Here is an 11,572-nt window from a genome sequence, read left to right as displayed (position 1 = left end):
AGGTGATGGCAATGGTGACAGCCTCCTCCCTGTTGGCAAAGAGCTACTGGGGCCAAGGTGCACGGCCGTGCTCCCCATGGCTCCTAAAATAGTTCAACTAAAATATACATGTGGTGAGCATGCAACTAATACATACAAACTCATTCCTTTAGTCAAATAAGAGGGTTTTCTCTTTTTATTGTTTTCTCTTGATATACTTGTGTTTATTGAGTAAATTTTGAGTACCTACTGTGTGCAAGGAAAGGAAAGTCTCGGTGTGCACTCAGGATGCAGGTTGTCCACAGAAATCTGAATTGATTTCTAACCCGAGCTGAGGTGACAGTTCTCAGAGGTTCTGTCTCCAAAATTCCCTAGTGAGGATCTTCGCAAAGTGCAGGGGCTCTGCAGTGGAAAGGCAGGAGGGTGTTTGAAACAGCAACAGGAGATAAGCGGGGTGAGTGGCTGAGCTGGGAAAGGAGGGAGCATGCTGCTTCGGCTGCAATCCTCTTTATACAGATTATTATTTTCGTCTCTATAGAAAATAATCTGTTTGAAATACCATTCAGCCCAGCAATCCCATTACTGAGTATATACCCAAAGGAATAGAAATAGTTCTGCCATAAAGACACATGTATGTGTGTATACACTGCAGCACTATTCACAATAGCAAAGACATGGAATCAACCTAAATGCCCACCAATGGTAGACTGGATAAAGAAAATGTGGTACGTATACACCATGGAACACTGTGCAGCCATAAAAAGGAATGAGATCATGTCCTTTGCAGGGACATGAATAGAGCTGGAGGCCATTATCTTTAGTAAACTAATGCAGGAACAGAAAACCAAACACCACATGTTCTCACTTAAAAGTGGGAGCTAAATGATGAGGACACATAGAGGGGAACGAGAGACATCGGCCTATCAGAGGGCGGAGAGTGGGAGGACGAAGAAGATCAGGAAAAATAACTAATGGATACTAAGCTTAGTAGCTGGCTAATGAAATAATCTGTACAACAAAATCCCATAACACAAGTTTACCTATATAAAAAACCTGGACATGTTCCTCTGAACCTAAAATGAAACTTAAATGAAGGAAGGAAGGAAAGGGAAGGGAAGGCAAGGGAAGAAAGAAAGAAAAGAAAGAGAGAGAGAAAAGAAAAGAGAGAAAGAAAGAAAGACAGAAAGAAAGAGGAAGAAAGAAAGAAAGAGAAGAAGAAAGAGAGAGAAAGAAAGAAAGAAATGAAAGAAAGGAGGGAGGGAGGGAAGGAAGGAGAAAAAGAAAAGAAAGAAAGAAAGAGAGAGAGAGAAAGAGAAAGAAAGAAAAATACTCTGCTTTCTAAGCCATTCATTCAACCCACCAAGCAATTCCTGAGCAGCAGCTGTGTTCTCACAATGTGGCAGGTGTTTGGGTATAGAAAATGAGGATGATGTGTAAGACCAGGTCCCCGTCCTCACAGAGCTCACCATGATCTGGCTCAGCAAACAAAACCAATACATGAAAACACGAGAGAAATCAATACTAAGCGGGTGTTGGGGAAAAGAAGGTGTACGGAGCTGGGAGGAAGGGCAGGACACCACTGTGAACGACGAGCAAAGGGGCACCAGAGAAGATGTGGTGGAAAGGAGCAGTGGGCATCCTAATATCTGTAATGCAGCCACTGGTGGGGGTGTGATGTGGCTTTATAAGAAATGTCTGTACAGCCACATTGACTTTCTCGGGGGGAAATGTCATAGCCTTTGTGGCAGGGAGGTGGCTGAGGCGAGAACCAGGGCTGGTCAGCAACAACACCCACATTGCAGAAGCCATCCCTCAGCCCTGACTCGCAGCCTTCCCTGTTGTGGCTGGAACCCCAGGGGTGTCCCACGTGGACTGTGGCCAAACCCTTCCTGTGTGTCCTGCCCACAGCCACCTGCCGCCCCTTCTGCCCTTGGTGCTTGCTCCAGCCCCCGGTGCCACAGACTCCCTGCTGCTCCCACAGGCACAGGGCTGAAGGGCAAGGCCTCCTCTCCATTTTCCAGGGCATTGCACCATCTCTGCCCCGAAGCAGGATCGCCTGGGCCTCAGGTTTCACAAAGCCCAGTCCCTCACAACTCCTCCAGCTTCCACCCACAGGTGCCTCTCTGGAAAGGGTGCCAGAGCCTTCCTGTTCCCTGCCTCGGCCCCTCTCTGCCAGCTTTTCTGCCTAAGCCCCCTCTCTCTTCCAGCCACAAGACAAAGCATCATCTCCACTTTGCACCAGAAATCACAATGTATCTTGTTCTTCTGTGTGGCCCAGGGTGGGAAATGGTTGTTCCTGGATCCTGTCCATGAATCTGACCTTGACAGCAGTTTGTGTACCCTGAAAGGGGCCAAAGTCAAAAGAGAGGAGGGTGAAGAATCAAAATCAATGTTGCATTCAAAAGTCAAGTGCATAGAGAGAAGCTGCTCCAAAAATGACCACAAGCGGTCTAATCTACTTACAAAGTTCTGTGTCAAGAGATAAGTCCTGGCCTCTGGGTAGGAAAGTTTGGTAAAGCTGAAATTATGGGAAATTATGGTTTTGTTTCTATAAACTTGGAGTTTCCATTCCCTCATAAACATCCATTCTTAAAAAAAAAAAGAACAATTACACACCTACAAAATCCCAGGCATCCTCCTAAGTCTGGGACTACAGAGAGAAAATAACAGCCCCATCCTAGAAAACTCAGCATGCTGTGTACTAGAGGAAGGTATATCCACATACAATTGTAATTTAACCAGAAGTCTTGATGGGTGCATGTGTGTGTGTAAAATATGCCACAATTAGAGCCTCTCAGCACTCAGTTTTCACGGTCCTGGATATTTTAATTTCATACACAAGACTAAAGACAGTTAGGGGCCGCTAGAGGTGGGGCTACCACCCTGTAGGCTCCGATAAGAAAACATTCAAAGAACAACAAGAAACCAGAGGACCACACACAACATAAGCTGTTAATAACAGAATGTGGTGGCTGAGGAAGCTCCAGCCACGACTGAGAGGAAGGGATGCTTCTTAAACCTGATGCAACTTTCTTTAGTATTTAGGGGAAGGGAAAAAGTTACATAGAGTGCCAAGGAGTAGCTGCTGTAAACACCAAAGAAGACGGAGGTCAGGAGTCAGATCCGGGGTCACAAAGCACAACAGGAAAACCAGACACCCAGACAGAAAGACAGGCCCAGGGAGCAGGTCAGATGGAATGGCGTCTTGGTCACCTGGGGTGGCCATGACAAACTGCCACGGACTGGGGAGCTTGAGCAACAGCAAAAACAAAAAACCATCTTCTTTCCATTTTGAAAGCTGGAAATCCAAAATCAAGGCGTGGCAGGGTTGCTGTCTTCCAACAACCCCTCTCCTTGCCTTGCAGACAGCCCTCATCTGCCTGCGTCTTCCCTCCGTACATGTCTGTGTCCTACTCCCTTCTTATGAGGACTCCCATCATCTTGGATTAGGACCCACCCTAATGACCTCATACTGACTTCATCGCCTATTTAAAGACCCTGTCTGCAAGTACAATCACTTTTTGAGGTACTGGGGGTGAGGACTTCAATATATATATTTGCAGGGGGGCTGGGGACACAATTTAGCCCATGGCAGATAGCAACCTTGATAGGCCTCTCTCCCTACTAAGCACGGGCCTTCCTTGGGGGAGAGAAAGAAACTACCAGTGAGGATGAGGGAATTCACTCTCCAGCTGAGAAGGACCAGACAGCAGCATCTGACCTGTGAACCTCAGACCCCAGCAAGGCACAGAGCTATGGCAAGGAATTCTGGATGCGCTGTCCAGTTCCAAAAAGAACAATCCACAAGAACCCTCAGCTGTCACAGAGGCTTGGCTGTTCCCAGACAAGGAGGTGGCTCCTCCCCAGTGCTGTAGGGCAGATGCCCCCAGGCTGATGGGGGGCGGATGGGCTGGAGAAAAGCAAATCTCCTCGGGACTCCTGCAATGAGCAGGGTCAGCTCAGCAGCTGCATCACAAGTACTTGGGACCTATGGAAACACAAACTGTTGGGCCACCCCTTGTCTAGGATTCCAGGGTCTGGGGCAAGGCCTGCCAGGGTGCATTGAGGACCTGGTGCTGACCTGGGAGTCCATAGGCCACATCTGGAGAAGCCCTGGCTCGAGGGAAGTCCCACGCCCTGTTCTAGTATCATGTTCTCATTCTCGGTCCATCTTTCACCTGGTTGCGGTACATCTTCAGGAAAGATTTTCAGGAGGAGTGCTGAGGGCCGCCCCACCTTACAGTCCAGCATGCAGCCTCTGGCCCCAGCCTCCACTTTGGAGGGTGATGATTGGCCTCTCTCTGGCTTCACTTCTTCCCACCAGCTGAGGAATTCGGAAGGCCAAAGAGGTGTGCCCACCACAGATCATGTGCCCCTTTGGTCCCCTTTTGACACCCAGGGCCCTGGAATTCCTGGCCACAGAGGCCTCAAGTCTGCTCTCAGGGTCCACGTGGGCCTCCTGCCAGGTATGTCTCTGGGGACTAATCAGGGCTGGACCTCCCACAGTGGAAGGGGCAGTTTCCTCGGAGACACACGCAGTGGCTTGGGGAGGGATGAACACGGGAATGGCATTGCCATTCTGTTTAGAGAGGGCTGCTGGCGGGGCAGGGGCGGAGGAGGCATGGAGCCAGGCTGGGTACTGCTGTCAGGTGACAGTAAGAGCAGGACCCAGCTCGAGGCGATGCCACCTTGAGATGGTGCCACAGGTGGCTGGCATTCCCTGTCCTGGAGCAGAGCTTCCACCAGGGCCTTCAAGTAATCATGAAAAATGAGAGGATATATTTTACTTAAGAGTGTATTACCTTGATGTGTGATTTCTCAATACCACTTAAATAGAGGTATGTAGATTACTATTTGTTCTCTTTCCCCAGGACCCAAAATGAATAGAATGAGCCACCTAAGAGAATATTTCTGAACCCTTTGATATTTGAAAAAGTGTCTCTAGTGTCTTTACTCATGAAAACACCATGGCTGTATATATATAGCGCTTCACACAGAGCCTGAAAGCTCCTTAGACAAGCATTTCCCAAAATCACGCAGTCAGATCCAGGTACCATAAATGCTCCAAGATAAAAGGGTTCGACAACCTTTTCTGGGGGGGGGAAAGGCAGTGTATCCACTTTGGTAAATAAAGCACTGTAACCAGAGTAAGACCCACCCTCTGCCTTCCTCCGGTGGCCACACTTACCTTACCATGAAATCCAAAGAGAAATGGGTCTGTCCACGGTGTGTCCAGGAAAGCAGGAAGAAGGAAGGGAAAGCTGTATGCCGGATTGGAAGAGTGAATTCACGTATTTCTTTATTCGTGTTGCAAGATTTTCTTTCATTTTAAAACTACGTTGTTCAATTGATACGTAATAACTCAATGGCCAGTTGTAATTCTGGATGTTTCCTAAAACAAGAAGCCACCAGGCTGTGTTGGCACAGAGGGGCGACCTTGCAGGGAATCGCCACCCACCCTGACTTCACTGTAACTTTTTATAAGATGATCCCCGTGTGTACGCAGCAGTCACCGAAGGCGCCCAGTGGACGTGGTCAGACGATTGTGAGCTCAGGCTGCCAGGCCAAGCGCACAGGCCGGGTGGAGACGGTTGAACATGGTCCACAGCCACCACTTTGCAGCTCAAGGCCTCACCCTCATGTAGCCTGTTGCTAGTTTTCTAGGAGTGTTTCTCACAGCACAGGCTCCAGGCGACCCAACACCACCGAAGCACATCCGCCTCTGAGACGCGCGTGCGCACTCAGCTCCCTGCCGGTTCCGGCCACGAAGCGCTGGTGTCCGAGAGGCCTCTGATGGGCCTGGGGAGGGCAGGGGCTCTCCCCCTGAGGGAGTGGCCTCTGCGTCACTGTGCCCTGCCTTTTGGCTTGGACTGCAGTCCTCCCTCAGGAGTAAAGAGCTCTTCATTACCAAAGGGGCTGTTGGTTCCGTGGCGAGCACCGACAAGAGACAGCGGAACGGCCGGGCTGATGATGCCCCGTCTCTCCAGAAATTCCTGACGCTTTTACTGTGAAGATGAAACGACCGTAACAGCACGAAGATCGTGGGTCTGTGTGTCTGTGAAGAGAGTCCAGCTGCTGGGAGCTGATGAACAATGAATGCCCTGCCCTGCTTGTGTTGCGCGTCGCTAGGCCCGCAGCTCATGTCGGAGAGGACTCCTTGATGTGAATTGGCTGTGCCACAGCAGCAGTTCTGGAAGGAAGCTAGGAAGTTAGACTGTGCTTTTTGTTTAATCACCATTCACCAAACCTATGTGGAATCTTCTTTTTGGTACTAGCTGGGGAGGAATGCACACATGCGGTCTGTTGTGACACGTTCGTGAGGGTGCCTAGTGTGGCTCCCAAGAGCACTACAAGCTCCCAGACATGTTCTCCCAGGCTTTCAGAGGAGGGAGAGGTTCCTGGGGAAGGCAGGGAAGCCTATTTCTGTCCTCACACCAGAGAAAGAAACCTAGGAGACAACCGAGACAAGAAATTCCCAATTTAAGTCGTTTTTTCTTTATGGGGAGGGTCATTTGGAATGATAGCCTCGCTTCCTTCCCATGGCTGCATCTATGATATCTTTTCCTCCTGTTTTCTAATGTGTCACTGAGACAGGAAATAAAGCAGAAAGGGACTTGTGAACCTCTGTCTCTCAGACGGGGCCCTCCCCACAGGAGGTTCACAGGGAGTGAATGAGAAGGAGAACATCCCACAACGGTCCTGCTCAGGACGGTCTCCACATCCATGATCCCGTGGTTCCTAGTCCCCTGGTTCCAGGGATGTTTCTGGACTGACTGTGCTTCCCGGGAGCCAGCTGAGGGAGCAGGGCGTGCTCTCAGATGCCCGTGGGTATGGTCAGTGGGTACAAGCAGACCCTTCCCAGGCAGCAAGTGCCAGGCAGGTGCAGGTGGGTGGTCGGCCGCTGCTGCAGCTAACCCCATGGGTCCCAGGCCGGAAGGTGCTCCCTCAGGGCTGGTGCCTTCCTGCAGCTCAAAAAGGGTCAAGTAGGCCCCAGAGAGAGCCAACCACACCACTCCACACACCTGTCTCAGCCACAGCCGTGAAACTAAAGATGTGTTTTAATTTAGTGACAGCTTTTTGTTACAGATGTCTAAAGATTATGAAGAATAAATTATGGGGAAAATTTTTTTTTCACTCTTTTATTTGTTGTGGAGAGAAATAGGTAAGTGCAGGGAGTTTGCAATAAAACAGCACCTGGAGGTTCTTCAGAAGTGAATCTGATGGCCTGCGCGGTGGCTCACACCTGTAATCCAAACACTTTGGGAGGCCAAGGCAGGCAGATCACCTAAGGTCAGGAGTTCAAGACCAGCCTGACCAAGATGGTGAAACCCTGTCTCTACTAAAAATAAAAAAAATTACCCGGGCATGGTGGTGGGCGCCTGTAATCCCAGCTAGTCAGGAGGCTGAGGCAGGAGAATTGCTTGAACCCAGGAGGTAGAGGTTGCAGTGAGCCGAGATCACGCCACTGCACTCCAGCCTGGGTGACAGAGCAAGACTCCATCTAAAAATAAGAAGAAGAAAGAAGAAGAAAGAAGAAGGAGGAGGAGGAGGAGGAGGAGGAAGAGAATATGATGTTTGCACTCCACTTTTGAACCATTCGCTCTCACTGCTGTCACCATAAAGACGTGGTGTTGCTAATGCAGGTTCTGGTGGCTGGTTAAGTTTTGATCATCACCTGGCTTCCTGAGATCTCGCTGCCTTCTTAGGAAAGGTGACTAGCTTCTGTGTGGGAAGCTATTGTTTTACATGCAATGATTCCGTCCTACCTGCCACTGTGCACCGTCCCATGTATTGAATTTTGACCTTTTCTTTTTAAGTTTCTGTGCTTATCTCTTCTTAGTGCTTACTTTTGCCAGTTCCAATAATATTACCAAAATAATACACATGTATCTTTGGCAAAAAAAAAAAAAAACAAAAAACAGAAAACATGAGCAGAATAAGACAATTCCTTGGGACACAGTTTGGACCCTGACCAAATGCCTTTCTGTAGGCAGAAAGGCTGTCTGCCAGTGGGAGAGACACTCAGGAGTGGCTGTTAAATTGGAAAAGAAGGTCATGCTGCCTGACCTGGCCCCAGCCCTGCAAGGACACAGGAGCCACACTGCTTGCATCATCCGAGCCTTGCTCCAGAAGGCCTGGCCGCTCTCTTCCTAGGGGTGATTCAGGGACTTAATCTTGGACCAGACCCCCCTCCACACCTGCCCAGCTCCAGACCCATCTCTTGGATTGAGGGCATCTGTGCTAGACCCAGTGAGTCACTCTGGCAGCTTCATCTGAGCCAAAGATGTGGGTCCCTCCATGGCTGTGCAACTTGCCTGTAAGGAAAGCAGTGTTTTACTCAGAGGAGAAGGAAAATCATCTTCCCTGGTCTCAGTGCTACATTACCACTCAGCAATTTGAGGAAATCCTCCAGTTTTCCTATACGAGGAAGCACGCTGCATTGAAAAAAAGAAAAAAAAGAGTTGGTTAAACTGAGCCCCCAATGTCTGTGACTATGCTCGTGGTGCTGCTGCCTGGAACACAGATGATGAGCGGGGAGCCTCGTGGCCGTCTGAGCAGGGCTGACTGTCCATCTTATGCTGGACAGGGACCCTGGGCAGGTGGACATAAGTCCAGTATTCATTGGCCAGGGCCATGGGGACTGACTGTCTTCCAGTCTGCCTGGGACAGCGAAAGCAGCTATACAGACCAGCAACAGTGGGAGGGCTTGCTGGGATGGATGGGGACAGCAGACAGTTTGTGTCCTATTCAACTTCCCCACTGTACTTGGCCTCCGGACCTGTCATCAGAAGCAATAACACTGGCCCAGAGCAGCTTCCCACATGACCACAGAACCAGCAGTCTGCCCTGTCCTAGGTTAGGTCATCATGGTTTAGAATAAAACAATGAGGCACATTTATTATGGGCATTGAAGGCTTAAGGTTTTCCTTAATTTCCTAATTTTTAGTCAACAATGATTAGCCTTCATTATGTGTGCAAAGAGGAATTTGAAGGCAAGGGAAATGTAAGAAAAATATTGCCATTCAGAAGAGAGTTTTATTGATGTTTCTTTCTTCTTATGTATTTTATGGTATTCACTTTTAACCACATTTCATCCAAAAAGTTGATGCAGCTTTAGCATGAATGTTACATTTGACTTACAAGGAATGATTACTTGTGTTCTCTTTGTAAAGGAAAGACAATATTGTATTTTTATTAAATAATGTACAGATGTTCTCTGTATTTTTGAATCATTATATGGATTATGGATATATTGCCTAACAAATTTTTTTTAGAACAAAATAAAAAGAGGCCACATTTGTGCTCTGGAATGTTCTTCCCTGTTTGGCAATGGTTTCCCTCTTAGTACTAATTTTTGGGGGTGCTATTAATTTTCATAATTTTCTGCATCACCATCAGTATTTCCATGGCACCGAGGGAAGACCACGTCAGGCTGACTGTCAGATGCCACTTTCCTGCTATTCACCTAAACAGTCCTTTATTTAAATGTCTGCAATAGAACCATGAATAGAAAAATCATTAAAGAAGAAATACATCTTGTTAACAAACATTTATATAATGTTAAAGCTTACAATAATGTTTATAGAAGCAAGTTATAAGATAAAATTTTCCCCTATCAAATTAATAAAGATTTTTAAATATGAGCACCCCCTCTGCTGGCGAGCACAGGGGAAGTGGGCACGCTTAAACAACACTAGATGGGGAATGAATTGGTGCAATCCTTTTGCAGTGATAACGTGAATAAATAGGTTTAAAATCATCAGAAGCTTTAGTACAGAAATACACTTGTTCTAAGCTAATAATCCTAAATACTATAAAAGTACATACAAACATATTTATTATGACATTGTTTATGATTGTTAAAAATATGAAACCATCTAATTCCTTAAAATTATGTGGGTAGATTACATTACAGTGCATCTATAACATTAAATAACACATAATAACAAAAACCATAAAAAACTTGTGATGAACATGGAAATGTGTATGCTATTTTATCTTAACTGAAAAAAAAGAAAACAAAATTGTGTCTTTGAAAGAATCACAACTATGTAAAAATGCATTGAAAAGAATCAGACAAGAAGTATACCAAAATATGACCAGCATTTATATATCTGCCTCTATTTTCTACATTTTAAAATTTTCTCTACTAATCGTAGTTAATTTTATAATGTAAATATAAAACATTCTATTTAAATATAAATAAATTATGTAGCAAATTATACTTTTGATAATATAGATAAGTATCTGTTTACTTTTTATAATAGTGTCTACTCAAAGTGATAATACTGAAGACTAATTTTAGAGTTAAAAATAGAAATAAGACAACAGATAAGACTACCCCTTTGAGAAACATGGAATGGAAGAAACAACTTCAAAAACATAATTTTAATGTAATTGTCAGTGTCCTGCATACTGGGGAGTGGGCCGAGGAGAGGAGATTGCCTTGCTGTTATTACCAAACTCTGCATGTTTGTAAAAAAATGATTAACCACCCTCTGAGTAAATGCCATCTGTAGGTTATGCCATTTCCTGTTTAAATGCACAAAGAAAGGTTTTTATTTTGTTTTGTCTTCTAGAACTTCTTTAGCAGAAAACTAATTATATGAACTACATACATTAGAAAGTATTTGGTCAAATATTGTAGAAATCAGCCTGATATCACTTGGCTGTGTCCCCACCCAGATCTCATCTTAAACGTAGCTCCACAATTCCCACATGTTGTGTGAGGGAGCCCGTGGGAGGTAACTGAATCATGGCGGTGGTCTTTCCTGTGTTATTCTCATGATAGTGAATAAGTCTCATGAGATCCGATGGTTTTATAAAGGGAGTTTCCCTGCACAAGCTCTCTTCTCTTGCCTGCTGCCATGTGAGACCTGCCTTTCACTTTCCACCATGAATGTGAGGCCTCCCCAGCCACGTGGAACTGTGAGACCATTAAACCTCTTTCTTTTGTAAATTGCCCAGTCTTGGGTATGTCTTTATCAGCAGCATGAAAATAGACTAATACACAGCCCTAACTGCTTCCTGTACAATGGATTGATGTTAGGATTTGACAAGAAGATTCTGGAAAGAGTCACAATAACCAAATTAGAAAACAACTGGACCCCCAGGAGGCGGCACTGCCAAGAGGGCCCCTCCATCCCCACCTGCTCTGCTCCTTCTTCTTGCAAACTGCTCTCCCCTCCCCAAGAACACATGGGTGGCAAATGGTCACCTGAAGGATCGCCAACTTTTCCTCTCACAATCCTAACACTTAAGAGATGGTTTCGTCTCTTCATTCCACTTGCAAAATTCCCAGAAAACAGCTCTATCCTAATTTGGGTCTGGTGGTTATTCCTGAACCAAAGACTTACTGTGGCCAGGAGCAGTGTGGAGACATCCCTGGCCCAGGAAGAGTCATTCATCCACCTCTAAACCAAACAAACATGGCCAGAGGCAGCACCACGTCCTAACACAGCCTCCCCACAACCATGAGGATGGCGCTGAGAAAGCAGTGGAGATGCTGTAACAGAGCAGACCACTCACATAGGCCATCCCACTAGAGGCTGCCTTTATTTCAGATTAGCTTACCTTTCAATTAATAAACGTG

At 46.5% G+C, this 11,572-nt stretch overlaps 1 protein-coding gene across 1 annotated transcript; it reads right to left on the bottom strand.

Moving 5' to 3' along the window:
* Positions 1-303: 303 nt before the first annotated feature.
* LOC108540562 (uncharacterized) lies at positions 304-7,151 on the bottom strand. The gene is made up of 2 exons (XM_017889677.1): positions 5,168-7,151; positions 304-381 (listed from the first exon to the last, which is right to left on the bottom strand). Exon 1 carries the CDS (start codon positions 6,215-6,217, stop codon positions 5,603-5,605), a length of 615 nt encoding a protein of 204 aa, XP_017745166.1. The 5' UTR covers positions 6,218-7,151; the 3' UTR covers positions 304-381; positions 5,168-5,602.
* Positions 7,152-11,572: the final 4,421 nt, after the last annotated feature.

This window comes from Rhinopithecus bieti, unplaced genomic scaffold, assembly GCF_001698545.2.
Source record: "Rhinopithecus bieti isolate Rb0 unplaced genomic scaffold, ASM169854v2 scaffold_18548, whole genome shotgun sequence".
Taxonomy (NCBI): domain Eukaryota; kingdom Metazoa; phylum Chordata; class Mammalia; order Primates; family Cercopithecidae; genus Rhinopithecus; species Rhinopithecus bieti.
Note: the sequence above shows the minus strand (reverse complement) of the source record. Positions and strands in the feature narration are given on the sequence as shown.

Coding starts and splice junctions, on each gene's coding strand:
- LOC108540562 (XM_017889677.1), bottom strand. CDS start 6,217: ATGGTGATTAAACAAAAAGCACAGTCTAACTTCCTAGCTTCCTTCCAG.